Here is a 27,001-nt window from a genome sequence, read left to right on the forward strand (position 1 = left end):
ATCTCTGGTGTCCCTGCTTCTCTGGATAAGGTGTCTCATTCCACTTGTGCTCTTGTCCCTTGATGATCTTAGGGGCCGTTGTTTCTGGATTGTAAGACTAACCACTCCCCTATTTTTGTTACAAAACTTCTACTTTCTCAATTGCGAGAGTCGCACTTGGTCATGATAACAACTACTCACTGTTGAATCATAAGAATCATATCTCCATCTCTTTTAAACAGACCCATCTAGACAAGATGAAAACTATTCAATGCAGACTCTTTCTTTTCTCACACATTGTTAAACTAAGCTCCCCCTTGAAACCTTGTAAGCCAGTCACTTGGTGCCTTTATTGCCCCCTCACTTTAGGTAGCCAACGTCTAGTTTCCCATCCCCATCCATATCAGCTGGATGCTTCACTCTCAGCTCTAGACCTTGTGGCTATAGGCTCCTTGTCCATAGGCTCAGGTGTCCCCAGGTCTCACCATATTATGGACCAACCAGCCCTTCTTCTCTCTCTCATCTCCAGGTCCACGGGATTCTGTGGAATGTGGTTGAACTCAGCCCATTTATTCATGAAATTTGCTCTTGGATGTAGAGAATCCAATGTGAAGGAAAGAACAATGAACAGAAAATTTGAAAGGGCACCTTGAGAAGACAAAGTGAAGTATTATAATAAAATGTGTAAAGACCTTGTTATAGTTAAGTTTTTGTATCAAATTGACTGGGTCAGAAATCCCAATGGTTTGGCAGTTGAGATGTGGTTATTCCCATGGCAAGATCTAATACACTATAGTTAACTCTATGATGGTTGGCTATGAACAGTGTAGTCAACTCTATCAGCAGACAATCAATTGAAAGGATGTTTCCTTAGGGGTATGACCTGCTTCTAATATAATGGACTCTCAGGCAAAACTTGCTCACTTTCTGCTGGGTCTGGTCTTGTATCTGGCTTGTTCTCCAACTTCCAGTTCTTTCTTCTTGAACCAGTGGCCTGCTCTATTATCTGCCTATCTGCATGCCTGCCGATCTTGGTTCATCTGACCTGTACTTGAAACTTTCCCAACTCTACACCTGTGAGGCATTTCCTTGATATAAACGATCTCTCTTTCTCTATGTATAATATTATATATATGTATTATATATAATATTACATATATACATATTGTTGTTGGTAAATGTCATCGAGTCAGTTCCAACTAATAGTGACCATGTATAGGTTTCTGAGGAGCAGCTGGTATGTTTGAACTGCCAACCTTGTGGTTTGCAGTTCAGTGCTGATCCACAGCGCCATACCAGATGTCCATATATATGCATACACATATAAGTTTCACTGGTCTTGCTTCCCTAGAGAACCAAGCCTAAGACAGACCTAGAGTTAGAAAACTAAAAATGAAGAACATGCTCAGCATTTCTCAAATTAAAAGAACTGAAAGAAGATTCAAGCCTCAAGTTGCCATACTGAAGGATTCTATGGGCAAAATTGGTGTGGCCCTGTAGGATAAGCACTGGACTGCTACCCAAAAGGTCAGTAGTTCAAACATACTAGTTGTTCTGGAAACCCTATACTGGGTTGCTGTGAGTGAGAACAGACACCATGGTATATAACAACAGTAACTATGGGAAAATATTGAATGATACAGAAAAACTCAAAAGAAGATGGAAGGAAAAGACAAAGTCTCTGTACCAAAAAGAACTTGTCAGTGTTCAACATTTCAAGAACTGATGGTAATGAAGGAAGAAGCACAAGCTGGACTGGAGGCATAGATGAAAAATAAAGCTCCAGGAAGTGACAGAATATAAATTGAAATGTTGCGATAAACTGATGCAGTGCTGGCTACCCTTAGTCTTCCATGCCAACAAAACTGGAAGCCGGCTACCAAGTCAACCGATGGGATGAGACCCATACTTATATACTCATTCCAAAGATGTTGTGATTTCCACAACATAAAGTGGAAATCATTTAACAATATCATTGATATCAAATATAATTAAAATTTCACTGAAGATAATTTAAAAATGGCTATAGTATAGCATTTTATTGACAGGGACGAGCCAGAAATTCAAGCTGGATTCAGAGAGGCTGTGGAATTCTGAAGTCAGATGGATCTTGCCTGAAAGCAGAGAATACCAGAAATATGTTTATTTGAGCTTTATTGAATAAGCAAAAGCATTTAATTGTGTGTATTATAACAAACTATGACTAGAATTCCAAAGAATGGGAATTCCAGAACTCTTACTTGTGTTCATGAGGAATCTGTATGTATATAAACGATGAAGCAGTTGTTAGAACAGAAGAAAGGGATAGACAGGCACCTTTTAAAATCAAAAAAAGGTTTGTCAGGTCTGTAACCTTTCATTATATGTATTTAATCTGCATGCTAAGCAAATATTTCAAGCAACTAGATTATTTGAAGAAGAACTTGGCATCAGAATTCTAGGAAGACTCATTAACAACTTGCAATATGCAGATGACACAACCTTGTTTTACTCTCAGGGAGCGAAGTGGACTTGAAGTACTTACTATATTAAAAGTTCTTACAACTTGGCCAATAAATAACATCATGATAAACTAAGAAACAGATTGAAGGCTTCAAAGATTTCATTTTGCTTGTATTTACAATCAACATTCATGGAAGTGTGCTACCACCTCAGTTCTGACTCAAACCCTACATAGGGTTTCTGAGGCTGTAAATCTTTATGGAAGCAGAAAGTCTCATCTTTCTCCTGCAGAGTAACTAGTAGATTTGAATTGCTGACTTTGAGGTTAGCAGTCCAGCTCATAATCCACCATGCTACTTGCTTATGGAAGTGTTGTTGTTGTTAGGTGCCGTCAAGTTAGTTTCAACTCATAGTGATGTTACGTACAACAGAATGTGCCCGGTCCTGCACCATCCTCATACTTATTAAGCTTGAGTTCATTTTTTTTGTCACTGCCAATTCATCTTGTTGGTGGTCTTCCTCTTTTTCACTGATCATCAAGTCAGTACCAACTCATAGCGACCTTATGCACAGCAGAACGAAACACTGCCTGATCCTGGGCCAACCTCATAATTGTTGCCGCACTTGAGCCAATTGATATGCTGCTACTTTGCCAATCCATCTTGATGGGGGTCTTCCTGTTTTTCTCTGGCCCTCCACCTTACCAAACATCATATCCTTCTCCAGTGACTGGTCCCTCCTGACAATATGTCTGAAGTATAAGAGATGAAGTTTGGCTATCCTGGCCTCCAAGGAGCACTTTGGTTACACTTCTTCCAACAAAGATGTGTTTGTTTTTTTGGCAGTCCATGGTACTGTCAATACTCTCTTCCAACACCACAACTCAAGAGCATCAATTCTTCCATGGTCTTCCTTATTCTCTGTCCAGCTTTCACATGCATACAAGGTTACTGAAAATACCATGGTTTGAATCAGGCACACCTTAGTCTTCAAACTGACATCTTTGCTCTTCAACATTTTAAAAAGGTCTTGTGCAGCAGATTTGCCTAATGCAATATGTCGTTTGATTTCTTGACTGCTGCTTCCATGAGTGTTGATAGTTGATCCAAGAAGAATGAAGTCCTTGACAACTTCAATCTTTTCTCCATTGATAAGAATGTTGTTTAGTGGTCCATTGGTGAGGATTTTTGTTTTCTTTAAAGTGAGATGCAATCCATACTGAAGGCTATGCTCTTTGATCTACATCATTAAATATTTTAAGTCTTCTTCACTTTCAGCAAGCAAGGTTGTATCATCTGTATATCTCAGGTTGTTAATGAGTCTTCCTCCAGTCCTGATGCCATGTTCTTCTGCATATAAATCAACTTCTCAGATTATCTGCTCAGAATACAGATTGAATAAGTATGGTACAAGAACACAACCAAGGCACACACATTTCTTGATTTTTAAACAATTCAGTGTCCCTTTGTTCTGTTCAATGACTGTCTCTTGGTCTATATACAGGCTCCTCCAGAGCACAATGAAGTATTTCAGAATACTCATTCTCCACAATGTTGTCCATAGTTTGTCATGACCCACACCATTAAAAGCCTTTGTAGAGTCAATAAAGCACAAGTAAACATATTTCTGGTATTCTTATCAAAACAGTAGTCAATAAATCAAACAATATGTTGTACTAGAAAAGTCTCTTGCAAAAGGTCTTTTTAAAGTGTTAAGGAACAAAAATATCACTTTGAGGACCAAGGAGCACCTGACCCAAACCATGGTATTTTCAATTGCCTCATATGCATGTGACAGTTAGATAGTAGAATCAATACATTTGAATTATGGAAGAATGTTGAAAATATCATGGACTGCTAGGACAACAAACAAATCTGTCTTGGAAGAACAGTCAGAATGCTCCTTAAAAATGAGAATGGCAAGACCTCTCCTCTAGTACTTTGGGCATGTTGTCAGGAAGGACCAGTCCCTGGAGAAGGACATCAAGCTTGATAAAATGTTGGGTCAGGGAACAAGAAGAAGACCCTCAACAAGATGGATTGATACAGTGGCAGTAACTATAGTCTTAAACATAACAACTATTTTGAATATGGTGCAGCACAGGGCAGAGTTTTGCTCTCGTATGCATAGAGTCTCTATGCATCACAACTGACTTGATGGTACCCAACACCAATACTAAGTGGACATGTTTGATAGTGATGCAGGATTAAGGTGAAATGCAGCATCTTTACTCAGGTTAAAGCTCTGAACTGATTTAAGGGCTGTTTCCCTTGGGTGTGACCTGCATCACTTTTTATCTTACAAAAAAATAAAAGGAGTGTGGCGTGAGGAGAGAGAGAGGCCTCAGTACCACCAAGAAGGAAGAGCCTGGAATGTAGCGCATCCTTTGGACCCCAGGTTCCTGTGCTGAGAACCTCCTTGACCCAGGAGAAGATTAATGTCAAGACACACGGAGCACAGTTTTCACCAGGCTTAAAAAGGAAACTTTGTGTATTTGAGAGTTATGACAAACTCAGATGAAGATGGTGGTTGTGCATATAATTTCATTTGAAAATATAAAAATTCATTTTGTTTTGAAGCTAGGTATTAACTGAAATAGCTATTATTATACTCCTGAGATTGGGGCATTGCGCCCTTACCTTGACATGGCTTTATTGTTTAATTCTTTAGACTGTTTTGTTTTGTTTGTTTTTAAATCCTGAGAGATTAAATAGACTTGTTAAAAAAGAAAAAAAGAAACTGTAATCAAAAATTTAAAAATAGTTTTTGTTTTTGTTTTTAAAGTGATTTTTAGATACTTATTTTGTTCTTGTCTATTTAAATTGGTTCCTAGTATGTCCTGAATCCAAACTCAGGTTCTAGAAATTGAGAATTTATAGGAATTTATTTTTTTTGTGAATTACAGAAAACGAGTACCTTTTTGTAAAACAGTATGTAAATGTTGATATACATTAAGTTGGTATATTTGGCAAAACAATATTTTAATGATAGGATTATCTTAACTTCAAAACTAGTATCAAACCCCCTTATAAACTATTTGGACTATTTGGAGATATGTAAAACAAGACATTGTTTTAAAATGATTGCTGTGTGTTGTTGTTAAGTGCTATCAGGTCATTTCGGACCCATAGCAACAACCCTGTATAGGGTTTCCAAGGAGCAGTTGGTGAGCTTGAACCATCGACCTTGAAGTTCAAATGAGTTTACAGTCTGATGCATCAGTCCACAGTGCCACACTAGGACTCCAACTGCTGTGGTGGTTATGTGCTGAGGAGTCGGAACCGACTCAAAGCGACCCTGTACAGGGTTTCTGAGGTTGTAAACCTTTATGGGAGCAGAAAGCCTCATCTTTCTCCCACAGAACAGCTGGTAGTTTGAACTGCTGCCCTTGCGGTTCACAGCCCGATTCGTAACCACTACGCTACCAGAAGTCCTTTCAATTGCTGTGTAAAATCTATGAAATAATCATTCTCTCCCTACCACTGTGTATGTGCCCATTCATAACCCTGGTATTTTCTAACAACATACTACTTAATCCTGAAAATAAAATTTCACTATGACTGCTTTAAAAAAAAAAAGATACATGGAGCTCTCTAATAGATTTCAGGTGTTGAGGGGAGGCAAGGTCCTTCTCCCAATAGCTGACAGAAAGCTAAATTCTTCCTCTAAAGCGTTCACCCTTAATCCAGATTTATAGCCTCCTAATCTGTGAGATTCCAGGGCACTTAACAACAACAACAACAATCTGTGAGATCATAAATTTCTATTTGTTAAAGCCATTCACTTGTGGTATTTAAGTATTGTTGTTGTTGTTGTTAAGTGCCATGGAGTTGGCTCTGATTCATAGTGACCCTGAGGAATGGCTGGTGAGTTTAAACCATAAATTTTCCTGGTAGAAGTCCACTGCTGATCCTACAGCACCATACCAGACTCGAATATAGCAGCACTATGGATTCCTGGGCTGTAGGATCAGCACTGGATGGAGAACCTCAAGGTCAGCAGTTCAAGTCCACCAGCTGCTCCTTGGAAACCCTATATGGGGTCTCTGAGATGGAACTAACTCTGTGGCACTTAACAACAAATAATGAAAGCACCATTCAATGCATTTTATAGCACCTGTTTCTTTGAAAAGCAGACCCATGTCATACCTACAAGTTAGCATACCGCCAAGAAATCCTTGTGTATGTGTGTGTGGTGAAGGTGAATCATTCATAGTCTGTAAGATTTACCAAAATAGTTCTGTGTGAAAACCTTATTTTCCCTATTATTTTCCTTCTGATGACTCATACCACAGTGCTTTCATGTCTAGATTTTCTTTCCTTTCTTGTTTCTCATCATATTCATTCAGAAGTTCTTTCACTAGTTCCAAAATTTGTATTTCTATATTCTGTCAGTTTTCATCTTGAAACATACACACCACAATATGCTCTGAATCATAAAATTCTGCATTAAATCCTAACACTTAAGAAAACATATTCTCAATATAGGTTTACCTGAACTTCTGTTCCACTTTCTATTTAGCACAAATTTACTAACATTTAAAATTCATTGGCACTTATGAAACTTCAAACTTTATCTGTCAAGAAGATTTTGGCTTCAAGAAGCGGAAAAAAATCAGTGCTAAGAGGCTTAAACAGTAAGCACATTTAACTCATGAATGAATGTGAAAAGTCTCACGGCACCAGGGTTACTTGCATTAGTACTATAGTTTAGGAATGTCCTCATAGACTTGGGGCCTTCATGTTCTTCTATTATTTTTCCTTAAATAATTTTGATTGTGGTATAATTTGCATAAAATAAAATGTATCAATTTTAAGGGAAGAGTTAGCTGAATTTTGATAACTGTATAGTTATGTAACTACCATCACAATTAGGATAATGAATACATACATCATTCCAAAAAGGTCCATCAGTCCCTTTATAGTCAACCCTATCGCCCTAACCCAGTCCCTGGCATTTTCATATCAATAGAGCCATAAATTTTTTTGTATCTTCTTTATTTTACATAATATCACATTTTTTAGATTTATTCAGATGCTACTTTTATGATAGCTTCTTCCCTTGTATTGTTGAATTGATGGGTTTTTTAGTTGCTTCTATTTGTTTGAATGTTACTAATAAAGTTAAATGAAAGTGCTTTACATATACATCTTTTCATTGACAAGGATATACATTTCTATTGGGTAAATATCTAGTGATGGATACATCATATGTTAGGTCACCGCCACTTGTCTGCTTATTTGTACTAATATTGTGGCTTGTGTGTTGCTGATATTTCAAATAGGGGAGGCTCACTCATGGTGGACAGCTTTCAGAACTTCCAGACAAGACAGACTAAAAGGGAGAACCTGGCAATCTACTTTCAAAACATTGGCCAATGAAAACTATAGGAACAGCAAGAGACAGATTGATACAGTGGCTGCAATCAGTTTACTCATAGGAACAACAGTGAGGTTGACGCAGGACTGGGCAGTATTTCAGTCTGTTGTACAAAGGTTCAGAAACAACTCTATGCCACCTAACATGTAAAGTATCTATTTATAAGAAAATGCCACATTGTTTTTGCAAAGTGGTTGCACCATTTTGAATTTCTACCAGCAACGTAAGGGAGTTCCAGTTACTCCACATCCTTGCAACATTTGATGTTTTAACAGTGTTGACTGAAGAGCAAAAGTCTTAATAATGTTAACTTACCAATTTTGTTTTTTAGTTTTCCTGTGTACTAAGAAGTGTTTATCAAACCCGTGCCACAGAAGCCCTAAAATTTGTACTGCCTGGTGTGGCACCAAGTTGGGCTGCTAGCCTCAAGGTCATCATTTTGAAACTACCAGCTGTTCTGAGGGAAAAAGATGAGGCTTTCTGCTCCTAATTAGGATTTACTATACAGTGTTGCTATGAGTTGGAACTAACTCCATGGCACATAAACAAGAAACCAACCTCTAAAAAAATGTTTATCAACCCAAGATCACTAAGATTTTCTCTTAGGTTTTCTTCGAAACATTTTATAGTTTTAGCACTTAGCTTTTGTTTAATTTTTTTGTGTGTGTGTCTATGATTAATTTCAAATGAATTTTTATGTATGGTACAAGGAATTACATATATTTTAAAAAACTGCTTCATACATGTCTATCTTTCAATACTCAAAATAACTCCACGGGGTAGATACTAGTTATTTCCATTTCGCAGATGATAAAATTGAAGGTTAGTAAAGCACTTCCATTTATTTATTGAAGGTGACCCAATTAGGCAGAATTAGCTCCAAAACCCATTATGTCTTCGAGGACACAGACACAGTTCTAAGTGTTCCCATATGCCTCTCTTTGGAGTCCTGGTGTGGCACTGTGGGGTAATGTACTGGATTGCAAAGTCATCTTGAATGGCAAAGTCGGCGGTTCAAGTTCACCAGTACCTCCTCATAAACCTAATACAGGGTTACTATGAGTCAGAAGTGACTAGATGGCACTTAACAATAAAAACATGTCAGTGGTTGTCAAACAATAAGCAATGTGACGCCTCAGCCCTAGGCTGGTGGAATGGGTCGGATGGGAGTAACAGCTCCCATTCCTGATAAGATCCCTACTTTCTTGATGGCACTTAACATGCACCCCTCCTCACGATCTATAGGGCTTGGTTAGTTTGGCCCTATTTATTTAGAAGATGGTGGTGTTCAGATCGTGGTGCAAACCCAAACTTCTGCCGTGGAGTCAATTCGGACTCATAGAGACTGTGTAGGACAGAGTAGAACTGACTTCCAGGGTTTCCAAAGCTATTTATCTTTACAAAGGATCCCGGGTTAAGCATTCAGAAAGGCAGGCAGTTTGAACCCAGCAACCTATTTGTGGGAAAACATAGCAGTGGGCTTCCATAAAGTTTGTTGTTGTTAAGTGCTGTGGAGTCTGTTTCAATTCATAGTGACCCTGTACAGGGTTTCCAACGAGCAACTGGTGGGTTTGAACTGCTGACCTTGTGGTTTACAGCCCAGTTCTGATCCTACAGAGCCACACCATTACTAAACTACTTGGAAACCCTTTGGGGCACTTCCACTCTTTGCTAAAAGTTCACTCTGAGTCAAACCTGCTCAAGGCAAGGTAGCGGTTTAAATTCCCGCCCCGCCACCCAACTCATTTTGGTTTAATATTTACCGAAGCACACCTAGCAGATCGCTCAAAGGTTTTTTTCCCCTGAGGAGCAGCTGGTAGGTTGGTGCTTTATAACTGTCTTCAGTGGAACGTTTAACCACTTATGCCACAGGAGCCCTAAAATTCGTGCTGCCTGGTGTGGCGCTGTAGGGTAAGCACTATACTGCTAGCCACAAGGTTAGTAGTTCAAACCCACCAGCCTCACCTCAGAAACCCTATACAGGGTAGCTATGAATGGGAACCGACTAGTGGGCACTTAACAACTAAAACGTAAGCCAGTGGTTGTCAAACACCAAGCACTGAAGGCTCACCCCTAGGCCTGTGGGGGAATGGGCGGATGGCAGTTAACAGCTCCCATTCCCGACTAGATGTCCACTTTCGTCTTTCCCTCGGGCTCTACGGAGCGTGGACAGGATGCAGGAAGGACATCGCTGGCTGCGGCCTCTCAGAGGCTCCGCGGGCGAGACTGGGGATACCTTGCGCGGCGCTCGGCCGGGAGCGGAAAGTTCGCCGGCCCCTGGGAGGGTGGCCCGGGCGCAGAGCCCGCCTCCCCGCGGGATTGGAGGCCCCAGGGCCCCGCCTGTCCGCACCGAGGCTGGCGGGAGGCGAGCAGACGCGCGGCCTGGCGGCGGGGACACTGTGTGCCGGTTAGTGTCTTTCGCTCGGGGGTCCCAGGGCCAGGGCGTGATGCCGGCGCGTCTGCGCCCTCTTCCGGGATGGGCCAGGGAGGAGCTGCCCTTAGGGGCCTGAGAGGTCGTAGTTTCCGCAACTGGTTCTATGCTTTTTTCCTAACTCAGAACCTTTCCTAACTTGGCGCTCTTTTCAACTCGCAATTCCCGGAAATATGGGTCCGGTTAAGTACCTAAGGCTGCAGTCCGAGTTACAGGCGGGAAGGAGCGAAGTTTCTCATTTCTTCGGTCCGGAGAGAACTCCAGGCGGGGAATTGGCCACCAGATCGGTGGATTTGCTAGTAATGCTAACTGGGACAGGCCCGGGATACCGGAACCGCCGAGGAGGGGCCGGAACGGCGGGCTGGAGGCCGCGATGAACAACTCCCACCGGGATCCCGGGGCCAGTCTCCGAGGCCCAGCGAGCCCAGGCCTGACACGTGCTAAGGCCCCTGGGTTGTGGTTTGCTCCCCGGAAGCGCGTGGTTTTCCTTTTTCATCACTCTAGGAAGTGACCAAGAAGTAGAAGGGATAAGCCATGCCTGCTTACTGGCCGTGGCAGAACTTGGGATCCACCACCAGGCTGTGTATTTTATGTTTGGTGGTGGTGGTTGTGTGCCGGTTCTGACTTATAGCGACCCTGTACAGGGTTTCCGAAGCTGTGAATCTTTACAAGAGCCGAAAGCCTCATCTTTCTCCCGCTGAACAGCTGGTAATTTCAAACTGCTGACCTTGCGGTTCGCAGATCGATTCGTAACACTATGCTACCAGAGGTCCTTATTTTATATTTAGGGTCTCCTTTTAGGTCTTAAGTTCAAATGTCACTGACACTTTCCATAACAATTCTTTAAAATTTTTTTTTTTAACTTTTCGTAATTTATTAGAAAGTATCATCTACCCTGTCCAGTCAACACATACATACTGTATTATTGAACAAGGGGAAGCCCCCCAAAAAACCTTGCTTGTTTTATGATACAGTTTAGTTCACTGTCTAAATGTCCAGCTTCACTTGTGAGTCTTGTCAGGGTTGTTGGACTTTTCTGCTGTGTTTTATCACCTGGGGGTTAAGTGAAAGACAACAGAATCCTGGATGATAGTAAGGTGTCCTAAGGAGTAAACTATGAACCTATTGAAGGGAACAGAAACGTCTTGGGGAAGAGGAAAGATCATAGAACGAAAACTTGACATTAGATATATAGTGTGTTCGCTTACATATCTATATATATGTGTATTCTGTTAACTTTTGTTTCAAAAACAGTCATCGGTTTTTATTTATTTATCTGGAAATACTTAGAGAACCATAGCTACCTTCACATTTAAATTCGTTCCAGGCATATATGTTGGTATATTTTGTTTTCTCTTAAGTTTTCTCTCTTGCCTCAAAATCTCACATTGAAATCCACTTACCTGTGTAAATGATAAGAATTGATTAAAGTTGTGTGGCTATACATACTATGAAGACTTAAGGAGCTCTGCTAGCATAATATTTACCAGTCGGGCTGTTTAACCTTTAAGTCAGCAGTTCCAAACTACCAGCCATTCCAAGAGAGAAAGATGAGGGTTTCTGCTCCCATAAAGATTTACAGCCTCTGAAACACTATGCATCAACTCCGCAGAGCACCACCACCACCACTATGGAGACTAAACAATTACGAATACCCACTCTGTAAGATGCTCTCATTGGTGGTGATGCACATTATTGTAGTCTCTGTCTTTCGAATTGAAAGCAGTATATATATTCTTTCCTAGTGACTGATGATCTTCTGAATGAAAATGATTCTCAATGAAAATCCACTCAAAGCCATCCAGTGATTCTGACTCATAGCTAACCATTTTAGGGTTTCTGAGATTAAATCTTCAGCAGACAACCCTGCCAACTTTGAGGGTAACAACCCATTATGTCACCCACAGTGCCACTAGGACTCCTCAATGAAAGGAGTATTTAAATGTATGTGAAATTTATTTTCAATTTGCCTTTGAAAGTTAAGTCACTGTTTCTTAAAGTGTATTCTGCACTTTAAGTACCGTGGAGTTGGCTCGGGCTCAGAGCGCCCTGTACAGGGTTTCTAAGCAGCATCTGGTAGATTTGAAAGGCCAACCTTGTGATTAGCAGTCTCGGACTTATATTACAGTGCCACAAAAAAAGTTGCTCCTGAGTTGATTCTGATTCATAGCAACCTCATGTGTGTCACAGCAGAAGAGGACCTTTGTCTGTAAGGTTTTTAATGGCTGTGATTTTTCAGACGTTGATTGCTAATTTTGAGGAGTCTTACCTGCCACCTTTTGGATTAGCAGAGCACTTAACCTTTTGTGCCACCCAGAGACTCCATTGTTGTTGTTAAGTACCATCAATGCCATCAAGTCTGTTCTGACTCATAGCAGTCCTGTATAGATGTCTAACAAGCAACTGCTGCATTTGAACTGCCGACCTTGTGGTTAGCAGTCCAGTATTTGTTCTACAACACCACACTGGGGTTCCAGAGACTCTATTGTTGTTGTTGAGTGCCATATAGACCCCTAAATGAATTTTGGAAATGATGCCTAAAATAAATTGAATAGGTTTATTTGCTTGTTTGTATTTCTTAAATCAGTTGTCTTAGAATTTAGTAGTGTATGTGGAGCTCCAATTAGAATATAGTATCCAGACTTTCTCAAACCCAACAGACCTCAGCATCCCAATTTCAAGAAATCTGAGAAAATTGCGCCATCAAAGTTGTGTTATATACTAAAGAGTTTTTTTTTCCCCAATTTTTGTTTTTAATTACTTATCCCACCTCTTCCTTCAACAGAAGTGATGCCTCCAAAAAGAAATGACAAATACAAACTTCCTATTCCCCTTCCAGAAGGCCAGGTTCTGAATGATACAGAAGGCAAACGATGGATGCTTGGGAAGATGATTGGCTCTGGAGGATTCGGATTGGTGTATTTAGGTAACGTATAACTGTAAATCATCAGGTGTTCTTATAATGTGACTCTGACTGTAATTCCATAATGCTATTTTAAAAATTGAGACTTTGAAATGGATAAGTGAAATTCATAAAAATACTTCAAGTAATATGAAGATAGTTAATATAGAGTAAAACGTCCAGGTTCAAGATTTGTGCGACATCACCCCTGTTTTCCATGTTTTTCTGAATGAGTCTTAGCAGTCTTGTAAGAGCACAGTTACACAACCTGCCAGACGAAGTGCTAACACTTTTTTTAAAGATTGTTTTCCTAGAAACGTTTCTTGTTGCAACTCAGGAACTCCACTTGTATAAATACAAACACTTTCCATTTGTGAATCTTAATCATTAATGTTTAAGTAATACAAGGGTCTAGGTGTTTCTTAACTAGGCTCCACTAGAGAATTAAACCTTAATGCCTCCAGGCATCTACTTCATGAAATGAATTAACTTCTCTCCTGGGACTCTGCAGTGATGCTAGTTATGTGCCGGCTTTGGGATCATTGAGAAAATAGACATTGAAACTATTTTCTGCGTTCTGTGGTACAGATGAACTCTGCTGGCTTGATTGAGAAAATTCAGAAATCGTATCAGAAGGGATAGTCCCTGGAGAAGGACATTATGCTTGTTAATTTGGAGGGTGAGAGTAAAAGAGGACTACCCCCAACAAGATGGTTTGGCACAGTAGCAGCAGCAATGGGCTCGAGTATAGCAATAATTGTGAGATTGGTACAGGACTGGGCAGTGTTTTGTTCTGTTGTGCAAAAAGTCGCTATGAGTCAATACTGACTCGTCGGCACCTACCTGCAACAAATCAGTTCTGACTCCTAGTGACCTACACACAATGGAATGAAACACTTCCTGGTTAGGCAGCATCCTCACTATTGTTGTTACACTTGAACCCATTGCTGCTGCCACTATGGCAGTCCATCTCAATGGGTGTCTTCATCTTTGTCACTGACCCTGCACTTTGCCAAGCATTATGTCCTTCTCCAGGGACTGGTCCCTCGTGATGATAACATGTCCATCCTGGTTTCTAAAGCGCATTTTGGCTGCACTTCTTCCAAGACAAATCTGTTTGTTCTTCTGGCAGTCCATGATACTTTTAATATTCTACTGCAACACCATAATTAAAAGAAACCAATTCTTTTATAGTCTTCCTTATTCATTTCCAACATTCACATGCGTATGAGGCTATTGAAAATACCATAGCTTGGGTCAGATTGCCTTAGTCCTCAAACTGACATCTTTGTTCTTTACACTCTAAAGAGGCCTTTGTAGCAGATTTGCGTAATGCGATACGTTGTTTGATTATGTGACTGATTCCATGATATTGATACTACTTTAAAGTCATATTTAAATTAAAAATTACATGTATACATATGTAGGAGCATGGTGTCTCCATACGATAAACACTGAACTGTGAATTAGAAGGTCACAGTTCAAGCTCACCAGTTGCTCCATGGGAGAAACATGAGGCTTTCTGCTTCTGCAAAGATTTAAAGCCTCAGAAACCCTATTGTTGTTAAGTTTGTAGAGTTGGTTCCAACTTATACTGACTCTGGTTAGGGTTTCCGAGGAGCGGCTGGTGAGCTTGAACAGCTGACCTTGCAGTTCATACTTACTTTACAGTCAAGTGCACTAACCCACAGCACCATACCAGGACTCCCAGAAATCCTATACAGGGTTGCTGTGAGTTGGAACCCACCTGACGGCATTTAAACAAAAATACCATATACATATGTGTCTGTGCACACATACTCAATTTGTATGGTTTCTGTTATGAAAGGAAATATGCAAGGGAGCTTCAAAAAATTTCTGGAAAAATTCTGTTATCTTTTGAATACCATTTTTTCACAAACTTTGAATCTCCCTCTAAATTTGTCCAGACATATAAGTATTCATATTCAAATGCAGTAAAAAATCCTGCTTGTTTTAAGTGCATGTCATAGATTTCTTTACTTGATGTTTCTCATTACCAAAATATTTGTTTTGCAACGTATTTCATGGTTCCATATGTTATGTGGAGTCCTGGTGTGGCACTGTAGGATAAGCACTGGACCACAAGGTCTGCTTGAACCACCGGGTCAGTGATTCAAACTCACCAACCGCTCTTCAGAAGTCCGATGTAGAGTTGTTATGAGTCAGAACTGACTCTATGGCGCTGAACAACAGTAACAACATAGGTTACACAGTACCCCATACTATCTGGATTTTACGACCTTGACACTTGCACTGATAGCTTGTGCACACCATTGGGGAAAGTTTTTAAAGAAATGTTTAACTATTTTAAGAAAAAAGCTTTATGCTTAAAATATATAATAAAGCTGTTTGTCCCATATGTCATGTTGTTGTTGCTAAGTGTCATTGAGTTGGTTCCGATCCTTAGCAATCCTGTATAGGGTTTCCAAGGAGCAGCTGGTGAGCTTGAACCACTGACCTTACAGTTCAAATCGTCTTCGCAGTCCAGTGCATGAACCCAAAGCGCCACACCATGGTGTCATCAAAATTGGTGCTAATAAACCATGGAATCACATCTTTAGTGAGATTCTTTCAATAACAACTCCATTAAACTTAGTTTTTACTGATTTTTTTTTAATAATTATCGGTGGCACTGTAGGATAAGTACTGGGCTGCTAACTACAAGATCGGCGGTTCAAACCCACCAGCTGATCCATAGAAACCTATACAGAGTCATTGTGAGTCAGATTTGACTCCATGGTAGTTAACAACAACAACAACAAGCAAATCTGTGAAATTAGGTTATGTTGTTGTACTGCAACTCCTCACTTTCTGTATGTATAACTGAAGCAGCAGGTAAATTCCTGTTTTCTTTATTACATTTATATCCAGCTACATTCTTTTTAGGTGTTATTTTTTCCCAGCTACGGTGTTTCTGACAGACACTTCATCAGCGCTTGTTGCCTAAGGCTGAGAAGAAACTAGCTGCTGTAGCTAACTGATTGTGCATATACAACTGTCCTCTAGCTTTGAGATCAATAGCCAAGGCCTGTCAGTAATCAGCAACTTACAATAAAGGGGAAAGAGCAGAGGAGTTTTGTATTTATTCATAACTTGGAGAAATAAAGTGCCTGTAGCATTAATAGAAATAGTTATAAGGGAAATGAAAAGTCTGAGTACAAAGAGAAGGTCAAGGTGCTTTCTTTGATATAAAAAGGGGATGGAAGAGTAAGAAAGGAAAGTGGTTTGGGGGAAGGTAAATATTGCTGTCATTTTAGGATCACATAAGTGAAAAAGTTTCTGAAAACCTAAGAAGAGAGAATTGAGGGTTTTGGATTCTGTTTTAATGCTTTAAGAAGACTGGATAAGACTAAATAAAGTATTATAATGAAATGCTCAAGGACCTGGAGTTAGAAAACCCAAAGGGGAGGAAGATAGATATTCAATATTTCCCAAACTGAAACATTTAAGAACTCAAGAGAAAATTCAAGCCTCTATTTGCAATATTGAGAGCTCTGGTAGGGTAGTGGTTACGAATCAGGCTGTGAACCGCAAGGTCAGCAGTTCAAAACTACCAGCTGCACCACAAGAGAAAGATGAGTCTTTCTGCTCTTGTAAAGATTTACAGCCTCAGAAACCCTGTATAGGATTGCTAGTTGGAACCGACTCCACGGCACATAACAACAACAACAACATTTGCAATATTGAATTATTCTATGTGTTGGTTGTTTGGTGTGGAGGAGTGGCTCTCATTTAGAGTGAGCAGGGTGCAGGGCCAAGTCTGGATGGATCACTTTCAATCTCCTTTTGAAACTCTGGAAGTATAGTGGTTATGAGTCGGACTGCTAACCTCAAGGTCAGCAGTTTGAAACTCCCAGCTGTTCCATGGGAGACAGATGAGGCTTTCTGTTCCCGTAAGAATTTACAGCCTCACAAACCCTATATAGGGTCACTATGAGTCAGAACCAACTCCGCAGCCCACCACAACTAACACAACCAGCCAGTGGGTAAAAAGCTGAATGACACAGGCAGCATCATAAGAAGATGGAAGGAGTACGAAGTCATTGTACCAAAGAATTGGTTGAAGTTCAACAATTTTAGAAAATGCTGTTTGATCAAGAGCTGATGATATTGAAGGAAGAAGTCCAAGCCGCACTGAAGGTGTAAGCTAAAACAAAGCTCTGGAAACTGATGAAATACTACTTGAAATGTTTCAACAAACATACGCAGCACTTGCCTATGCCAAGTTCTCACTTGTCTATGCCAAGAAATTTGGAAGACAACTACCTGGCCAACCAGTTGGGATAGGTACATATTTATGCCCATTCCAAAGAAAAGAGACGTAACAATGTGGAAGTTATCAAACAATGTCATTCATGGCAAATGCAAGTAAAATTTAATGAGGATAATTATTTTTTTGCTTGAACATCATCAAGAAGTACATTTCAAGATGTATCTTGAAGTACAGCACTGTCTGTGATAGGATAATATTCATAAACTGGCTAGGAAGATTAGTTAATACTACTACTATTCAAATTTACCCACCAACCACTAAAGCCATTGATGAGGCAATTGAAGAATTCTACCAATTTCTTCAGCCTGAAATTGATCAAACATGCCATCAAGATGTATCGATAATTACTGCTGATTCAAAAGTAAGGGCTGGAAACAAAGAGGAAGAGTCAGTAGTTGGAAAATATGCCCTGGGTGAGAAAAATGATGCTGGAAATCCCGTGATAGAATTTTGCAAGACCAATGGCTTAGTCATTGCAAGTACCTTTTTAAAAACAACGTAAAAAGAATTTATACATGTAGTCCTCAGCAGGTGGAATACATAAGAATCTAATTGATTACATCTGTGGGAAGAGATGGTGGAAGAGCTCTATATCATCAGCCAAAACAGTTAAGGGCAGAGTGTGGACAGACAATCAATTGCTCATATGCAAATTTAGGGTGAAGCTGAAAAAAATTAAAACAATTCTATGAGAGCCAAAATATGACCTTGAACTTATCCCACCTGAATTTAGAGACAGATTTGATGCATTAGACACCAATGATCAAACACCAGAAAAGCTGTGGGATGACATTGAGAACACTGTACAGAAAGAAAACAAAAGGTCCTTAAGAAGACAAGAAAGAAAAAAAAGGATCAAAATGGTTGTCAGAAGAGTTTCTGAAACTTGCTTTCTAGTGCACAGATCCTAAAGCACATGGAAAAATTTAGAAATTCAAAGAGCTGAAAAGAAAATTTGAAAGGGAATCTCTAGACGACAATGTGAAGTATTATAATGAAATTTGCAAAGACCTGGAGTTAGAAAACCAAAAGGGAAGGACTTTTCAAGCTGAAAGAACGGAAGAAAAATTTTAAGCCTCCACATGCAATATGGGCAAAATATTGAATGATGAAGAAAGCATCAAAAAAGGTGAAGGATTACACAGAGTCACTGTACCAAAAAGAAGTGGTCAATGTACAGACATTTCAAGAGGTACCGTATAATCAAGAACTGATGGTACTGATGGAAGATATCTAAGTTGCATTGAAGTTGTTGGCAAAAAACCAGGCTCCAGGAACTGACACAATGTAAATTGAAATATTTCAACAAGCAGACACAGAACTGGAGGTGCTCACTCATCTATGTCAAGAATTTAGAAGACAGTTACCTGGCCAACTCACTAGAAGAAATCCATATTTGTGCCCATTCCAAAGAGCGATGACCCAATGAAGTGGAGAAATCATTGAGCAATATCATTCAGATTAAATGCAAGTAAATTTTTACTGAAGATAATTAAAAAACAACTGCAATAGTACATCACTGGGAATGATTAGACATTCAAGTCATTTCAGAAGAGGATGTGGAATCATTGCTGATGTCAGTAGTACATCACTGGGAGTGATTAGACATTCAAGACAGTTCAGAATAGGACGTGGAATCATTGCTGACGTCAGATGGTTGTTGACTGAAAGCAAAAAATACCAGAAAGATGTTTACTTGTGTTTTATTGACTGTTTACAAAGGCTTTTGATTATGTGGAACATGAAAGAACACTTGATTGTGCTCATGAGGAACTGGTATTTAGAGCAAGAGTTGTGCAAATAGAACAAGGGAATACTGAATGTTTCCTTTCACCATACTTAAATTCAGTCTGTATGCTGAGCAAATAATCTTAGAAGCGGGATTATATGAAGAAGAGCATGTTATCAGGATTGAAGGAAGACTCAACCTATGATATGTAGATAAAAGTGAAGAAGACATAAAATACTTATTGATAAAAGATCAATGATTACAGCCCTCAGTAAGGATTGCACCTCAATTTAAAGAAAGAAAAAATCCCCAGCACTGGACCGGTAAATAGCATCATGATAAATGGAGAAAAGACTGAAGTTGTCAAATATTTCAATTTGCTTGGATTCGCTATCAACACTCAATGGAAGCAGCAGTCAAGAGATCAAATGCCATCTTGCATTGGGTAAGCTCAGGACCTCATTAAAGTATTCAAGAGCAAAGATGTCATTTTGAGGACTAAGGCTGACCTGATCCAATAACTGTATATGATTGTGAAAACTGGACAGTGAATAAAGAAGGATTGATGCATTTAAATTATGGTATTGGAGAAGAATATTAACAATACCATGGACTGCCAGAAGAATAATCTTTTTTGGAAGAAGTACAACCAGAAAGTGAAGAGGACTTAAAACATTTACTGATGAAGATCAAAGAGCACAGCCCTCGGTATGGATTACATCTCAATGTAAAGAAAACAAAAATCCTCACCACTGGACCAATAAACAGCATTCTTATCAACGGAGAAAAGATTGAAGTTGTCAAGGACTTCATTCTTCTTGGATCAACTATCAACACTCATGGAAGCAGCAGTCAAGAGATCAGATGACGTATTGCATTAGGCAAATCTGCTGCACAGGAACTTTTTAAAGTGTTGAAGAGCAAAGATGTTAGCTTGAGGAGTAAGGTGCGCCTGACCCCATCCATGGTATTTTCAATAACCTCATATGCATGTGAAAGCTGGACAGTGAATAAGGAAGACCGTAGAAGAATTGATGCTTTTGAGTTATGGTGTTGGAGGAGAATAATGAAAGTACCATGGGCTACCAAAAGAACCAATAGATCCGTGTTGGAAGAAGTGCAGCCAGAGTGCTCCTTGGAGGCCAGGATGGTCAAACTTTGTTTCTCATACTTTGGACATATTGTCAGTAGGGACCAGTCGCTGAAGAAGGATATCATGTTTGGTAAGGTGGAGGGTCAGAGAAAAAGAGGAAAAGACCCCCAACAAGATGAATTGGCCAAGTGGCAGCATCGATGGACTCTAGTGTGGCAACAGCAGTAAGGTTGGCCCAGGATCAGGCACTGTTTCGTTCTTCTGTGCCTAAGGCCGCTATGGGTCTGTACTGACTTGATGGCACCTAACAACAACAACAACAACAACAATCAGAATGCTCCTTAGAAGCCAGGATGGCAAGACATTTTCTCTTATACTTCAGATATATTATCAGGAGGGACCAGTCCCTGGAGAAGGACTTCATGCTTGGTAAAGTGAAGGGTTTGTTAAAGAAAGAAGAGCCCCAATGATATGGATTGGTACAATGACAGCAGCATGGGTTATGGTGATAGCACAGGAGCCGATGGCACCTAACAATAACAACAATTTATAAAATTGACATGGACAGGGAAACACCAGAAATTCAAGTTGGGTGTAGAAGATGACATGGAATGAGATATCATCACTGATAGCAGATGAATATTAGCTGAAAGCAGAGGTTACCACAAATAGGCTTACCTGTGTTTTACTGACTATGAAAAGGCTGTGTTGATCATAACATATTATAGATACCATTGAGAAGCATGGGAATTCTGAGACACTTAACTATTCTTATGCAGAACCTGCACATAGTCTAAGAGGCAATTGTTTTAACAAAACAATGGGATACTATGGTTTCAAAAGGTTTTATCCTTGTATCATATTTATTCATTATACAAGGAGACTTCAAAAAGTTCTTTAAAAAGGTAATGGCATTGTTCTTTTGTCTTTTTGAAGACCCTTTATGTATGCTGACCAAATAATGCAAGCAGCTGGACTATATGATGAACATGGTGTTAGGAATGGTGAAAAACTCATTAACAGGTTGCAGTATGCAGTGATACAACCTTGCTTGCTGGAAGTGAAGAGGAAGTGAAGATCAAATACAGCCTTCAGTATGGATTACACTTCAACCTAAAGAAAAGAGAAATCCTCACAAATTTGATCTATAAGCAGCAGCATCACCAAAAAAACAAAACAAAAAAAAAAAACAAAAGCAAACTCACTGTCTGATTAATAGCTACCGTATAGGACAGAGTAGAAATACTCCATAGGGCTTCTGAAAATGTAAACCTTTACAGAAGCAGACGACCGCATCTTTGTTCCACAGAGCAGCTGATGGTTTTCAGTGAGTATGGAGCGACTGTCTCACAGATTTTGGACGTGTCATCAGGAAGGATACTCCTTGAAGAAGGACATCATGCTTGGTAGGATAGAGGATCATCAAAAGAGGACACACTGGCTCCAAGAGTGGGCTCAAACATAACAACTGTTGGGAGGGTGGTGCAGGTCCATTGTAGAATGTTTCATTGTGGGTCACTGTCTTGTAACCACCTTGACAGCACTTAACAACTATAACATAGATGTTAGTGGGAGGGCAGACTTTATTATATTTGACTTACCTATATTTATTTTTTCTAACAAATTTTATTTTTATAGCTATGATGGCATGGTGAAAAGTTCTATTTAGGCTGTATCTTAGCTGCTTTGGATAAGGATGATGTTGGGTTTCAGAAATTTGTTGAAATCCAGGAAAAACACAAACAAAACAGAATTATTACAGTAAACTTATACCAGATTCCTTTGAAAGTTTTTTCAGATGAATAATGAAATGGTTTATCTGTGGATGTTTTAGGTTTTTTTGACCATGGGCTTAACAATGACCATTTAGCATCTTTAAGGTATCAAGTGCAGAGTAGATATATTTACTTGAGAGATGGGAGTGTGAAGTTGGGCTGTTTATTTCACACAAGGCAGTTTGTTTTCTTCCATAATTGTAGAGGTCACACTGCAACCCTGTAATCTTACAGAGATCAGTACCTTTGTTGTTGTTGTTAAGTGCCATCCAGTCGGTTCCAACCCATAGCGACCCTGTATAGAGTTTCTGAGGAGAGGCTGGTGAGTTTGAACCGCTGACCTTGCAGTTCAAACGGCTTTGCAGTCTGGCACATTAGCCCATAGTACCACACCAGCACTTCCTAAAAGTCACAAGTAAAGTTGAGGTAAGGTAACTATTATGACTACTTCTTAAAGAATCTTGCATACTTTATTGCTAGTAAACCAATAGCATTGCCTTTTAGAAAGACTTGCACATAATTATAACTAAAATTAACTGTGGAGAAGTCATTAAGATAAAAGCATTTATCCATGGATAGGATTATCTATTCAGACGTGTTCCAAGTTACTGTCATTTGTTTTAAGACCCATGCTCTCAGATTAGCCTAACTTTGCTCTTTGGAAACGTCAAAGAATTTTTATTTTTTTAGGGGGATGGCAGAGGATGACTAGGAGTTTTAGAAATTATCGCAGTGTAACTCTTTCATTTTATTGATAAGGAAAAATAAATATATAAAGAAATAGGAAAAAATGCTTGCATGTACATGATTTTATTTTTATTTTCTTAGCTAGCTGTGAAAGGTTGATTTTAGAGATATGCCAAGTTCATAAGAACCCAGTGATAATGCTGATGACAAAGTAGAGTAATTAGAGCATATTCCTTCATTATACGTTACAATATTGTTACATTGGCAGTGTCTTTTTATTTGTTTGTTTTTATTGTGAATTATGTGGGTTTACATGGGAGAACATCAGTTTTACAGTCATCCTATCGTATTTTGTTTCATTGCAATGATTCCAGTCCCCTTCATGCATTATCAAATAACCAAAGGGTACATACACCACACAGGCCCGTGCCCCCGGCCTTCAGCACACAACCCCTCTTCCTCCCTGAGTACCGTGTCCTCAGCTGCTCCATCTGTCCACATCATTGTCTCTGTCTCCATCCCTGGTGTCACTGCCTCTCTGGGTAAGGTCCCGCTCTCTGCTCTTCTCACTTAATGGTCCCAGGGTCCTCCGCTCCTGGGATGCAAAATCAGTCACTCCTCTCCTTTTGTCAAAAAAAATGTTTTTGACCTTCAGTCAGTCCTGATGGCAGTTATTCACTGTTGTACCACAAGAATCTTATCCCCATTTCCTTTCGCCAGCCCGGTCCCAACAGATTGTAAATTATTCAGTGGAGGTTCTACCTACCCCTGCCCTGTCTGGAACTAGGCTCTCTCCTGAAAGCTTATAAGCCAGTCACTTCTTGCCTTTATAGCCTCCCCACCTCCACCCTTTTGGGTAGCCAATGCCTTAAGTTGCCCATCCCTGTCAACCCTATGTACCGAGGGGGTGAGAGTGATCCTCTCTGTAAAGATTTGTTCCCTTTTTTGAGCTTGTACATCCATTAGTATAGGTAAAGTTCATCAAATTGTAGCGGGTTACTCTTTTTTTCCCTCTTCTTTCTTCTATTCGAGTTCTGATCATCCGGGCATCGAAGCCAGGTCAAACGGGTAGTATCTGCAAGTATGAATGTTCTTGTGAATCTCCCCTCACTTCATATCAGCTGGATGCTTCACCCATGTCACTGCCTCTGGGCCCAGGAGTCCCTGGGTCCTACTATACTGCTGGCCATCCAGGTCTCCACCCGGGTTCACAGGAGTCTTAGCTGGCCACTTCATTGCTGTTTTTTTCCCCCTCTTTCCCTTATCAGTGACCAACATGGTCATCAGCCAGACCACATGCCTACTCATGTATTCACCTTGAGTCTTAGTCTTAGAAGGGAGCTTGCTGTGATGGGTTCCGACCACTTGCCTTGATGGCTCCCGGGCAAACAGCTTACTTGTTCTTGTAGTAATCAATCAGACTGCCATTATTGTTTCTGATTTTTCCTGGCAGTGTCTTAAAGAAATGACTTTGAGAAAAACAGGTTGGTTGGTTTGGAGCTTTGCAACATTGTAAAGGATTGATGAATTTAAATTATGATATTGAAAATTTTTGCAAATCATACTGCAGGTGAGGAGGAAAAATGATAAGAAAGAAGTATGAAAAATAAGAATAATTTGTACTGAAACTATAGTATGTATAATTAATGACACCCAGATGAAGCTGAGATAATCGGCACTATAAACAAGGAGTATGGTTTTGTGAATGTGATGAACTTATTGGGCCTAGGGAAAACAAATGAAGTCCCAGGAAGATGTATTTCAGTTTCATATGTGCTGCCCATAGGCTATTTAAGTTGTAAAGAGATAGTGTTTATTTATCTATCAGTTGAGAAATCTAATTCCATATTTAAAAATGTTTGGGTTATGTCAATAAAAATAAGCGGTCTTATAAGTCTTAGCCTTGGCTTGCCTTTTTCATATTTTCAAATGTCTGATTTTTTGAAAACATTTGATTTTATATGATAGTTCTTCATTTTCAACAGTTTTACTTTCAAACTCTTGCCTAAGGGAATGCTTATAAATGACTTCTTTCTTCAGTGCATTTAGTGCATGTATGTCTGATGTCTTCTGTACGGCACTTGTTAACTATCTTCTAACTGTTTACGGTGGTCAAGGATTTTTAATTTGAAACCTATTGCTATAGGGAAATTTCCTCTTCATGAAGGAAGCTCACCTTGATTACTACACAATAAAAGCATTATCAGCTTTTGAGAGCTTCTGGCTTTTTTTATGAAATATGGATAAACTACTGCTTCTGAACTATTTTAGGTTAGTTTCATATAATAAGGAAGAAGAGAAATAAATAGTAGGAGGTGTGTTCTTTCAAGACACAGGAATATTTATGTTTATAAACTAAATGAGAAGAAAAGGAAGTTCAATGCATTAGATGAAAGGGCAGAAATTAGCTATATTTGGATAGTGGAAATTTGTCCATCATCCACATTTAACAATGATATGAAGTTGTTAATGGATTTTTATACTGCTTAGATACTTAGCTTTGCAACTGATGCTTCTTTAGAATGTGCATCCCTTATAATTCCACTTTATGGACTGAATTTCCACCCAACACTGAACAGTATTCTATGTGAAAGGGTCTTTTAGGAGAAAAGGCAGAAAACTCGGCAAGTATTTTAAGACATTCATTGAAGACGTCCATTATTTCCTTTTAAAAGGATGCTGCTTGTAATTAGCCAGGTAGACATATATTTTCTTTAACATCTCCAGATCAAGTGATACTTAGGGGGAATGATTCTGTAGAAAGATACCCACTGAAGGCCAGAAACATCTACAGATGCAATGTGATCCCAAGCAATGAAGCATGTGGCCCTTCATTGGCATTATATGATAACAGGAGGGTCTTCTGGCAGAAGAACTGACTTTTGCTGCGTTCTGCATGCTGCCCCTCCAAACCCATCTTTGATTGGCACCTATGCCCTATTGAAACTGGCATCACACCTTCTGAATGGGCACAGTGCCAGGCTAGCAGATGGGTATGGGCAAAAGCATGCCAGAAACCCAGTATGTGCATCAAGTTTAAGTATCAGGGGCCCAAACTCCCATCCAGGGATGCAAAAACTACAGTCTGTTGAGAGCTTTTTGTGCTTAAGGTTAAAGGACATGCCATTTCTACTCCAGTGTAGAGTTTGATTAATTTTGAAAGTCAAACAGGAGCTCCTGTGGCTTTGTCAGGCAAAATTCTATCTTTGGTACATGAGAATTACTACTTCATGTGGGGAAGAGAACGTATTGTAATGAAGTTTCCAATGAGAGATACTCTCCTGCAAGTGCCTCCAGCACTTAAGCAGCATGCATTCAGTAGAGATGAATATTTCTTTTCTCCAGCAGAGCCAGGTGCAGCCAAAGCCAGATCTTCAGCCTGCTGCAGTAAAGAACCCTAAATTTAGAAAAGGACAGTAAAAGTTTGGAAGAAGTCCTTGGTGGCAGGTCTTCTCATCCTAAGCTGTTGAGGCTCCACAAAGGTGTATAAAGGAGATGAAGGAAACACTGCAAAGTAATAAGCCTCTAGGATGCTCACCTTGAAACAGAAAGATCTTAACAAACCAAAGGAAAAAGTGTAGCCCTTTAACCTCAATGCAGAAATTCGTCTGAATTTTTTAATTAATAAAACATCGTTTACCAAAATGTTAGAACCAATGTAGTGCATACGTAACAAGCCTTCCTATTCTTACATTTATTTTGTTGCATGTCTATCATGTATATAAACTTCACATCTTGAATGATAGATTTTGCATAACATGAGTACTAAGCATATTCCTTATGATCGTCTCACACCCATCACCGAACTGGGCAAAAAAATTATAAAGGCATCGTTCCTTGTGACCACTTTAATCAAATCCCCTAAAAGCTCTTAAATTTACAAGAATGGCTGTAAGACCAGCTGTGGCCAAGAGAAGCTTGTCCTAATAGCCTTATAGCCATTGTTTTTTCTTTTCCACTGTGTAAACGTTATCTGTGGAGCAGATTCCATGAGACCGTGGTGAATACTTCAACGTATTCAAAACATATAACTACCACAAATTAAACTACTAAAACTAAAGCTGGTGCATTGTAACTGCCAAGTAAAACTGGCACGTCCCTCTGTCAGACTGCGGGAGAGTATGCCATACAGTCCTCAGAAAACACAATTCATCCAGAAGCACTCTTGTCACTTGCTCTGATATTAAACCAGAAAAAGTGACATTAATTAAAGAAGTGGCATGAGCCAACAAAGGCAATGAAATCCTAAGCTTTGCCTCGTGTGCAAACCCTAATCCAACCTACTATGCA

At 39.6% G+C, this 27,001-nt stretch overlaps 1 protein-coding gene across 1 annotated transcript in view; it reads left to right on the forward strand.

The window, feature by feature from the left end:
- The first annotated feature begins 13,019 nt into the window (after nt 1-13,019).
- VRK2 (vaccinia related kinase 2) overlaps nt 13,020-27,001 on the forward strand; it is a 112,027-nt gene continuing 98,045 nt past the window's right edge. The window contains exon 1 of the mRNA XM_006868031.1: nt 13,020-13,157. Coding sequence (XP_006868093.1) covers nt 13,022-13,157 — 136 coding nt within the window. The 5' untranslated portion in view covers nt 13,020-13,021. The remainder of the gene's footprint in view (nt 13,158-27,001) is intronic.

This window comes from Chrysochloris asiatica, unplaced genomic scaffold (genome assembly GCF_000296735.1).
Source record: "Chrysochloris asiatica unplaced genomic scaffold, ChrAsi1.0 scaffold00114, whole genome shotgun sequence".
Taxonomy (NCBI): Eukaryota; Metazoa; Chordata; class Mammalia; order Afrosoricida; family Chrysochloridae; genus Chrysochloris; species Chrysochloris asiatica.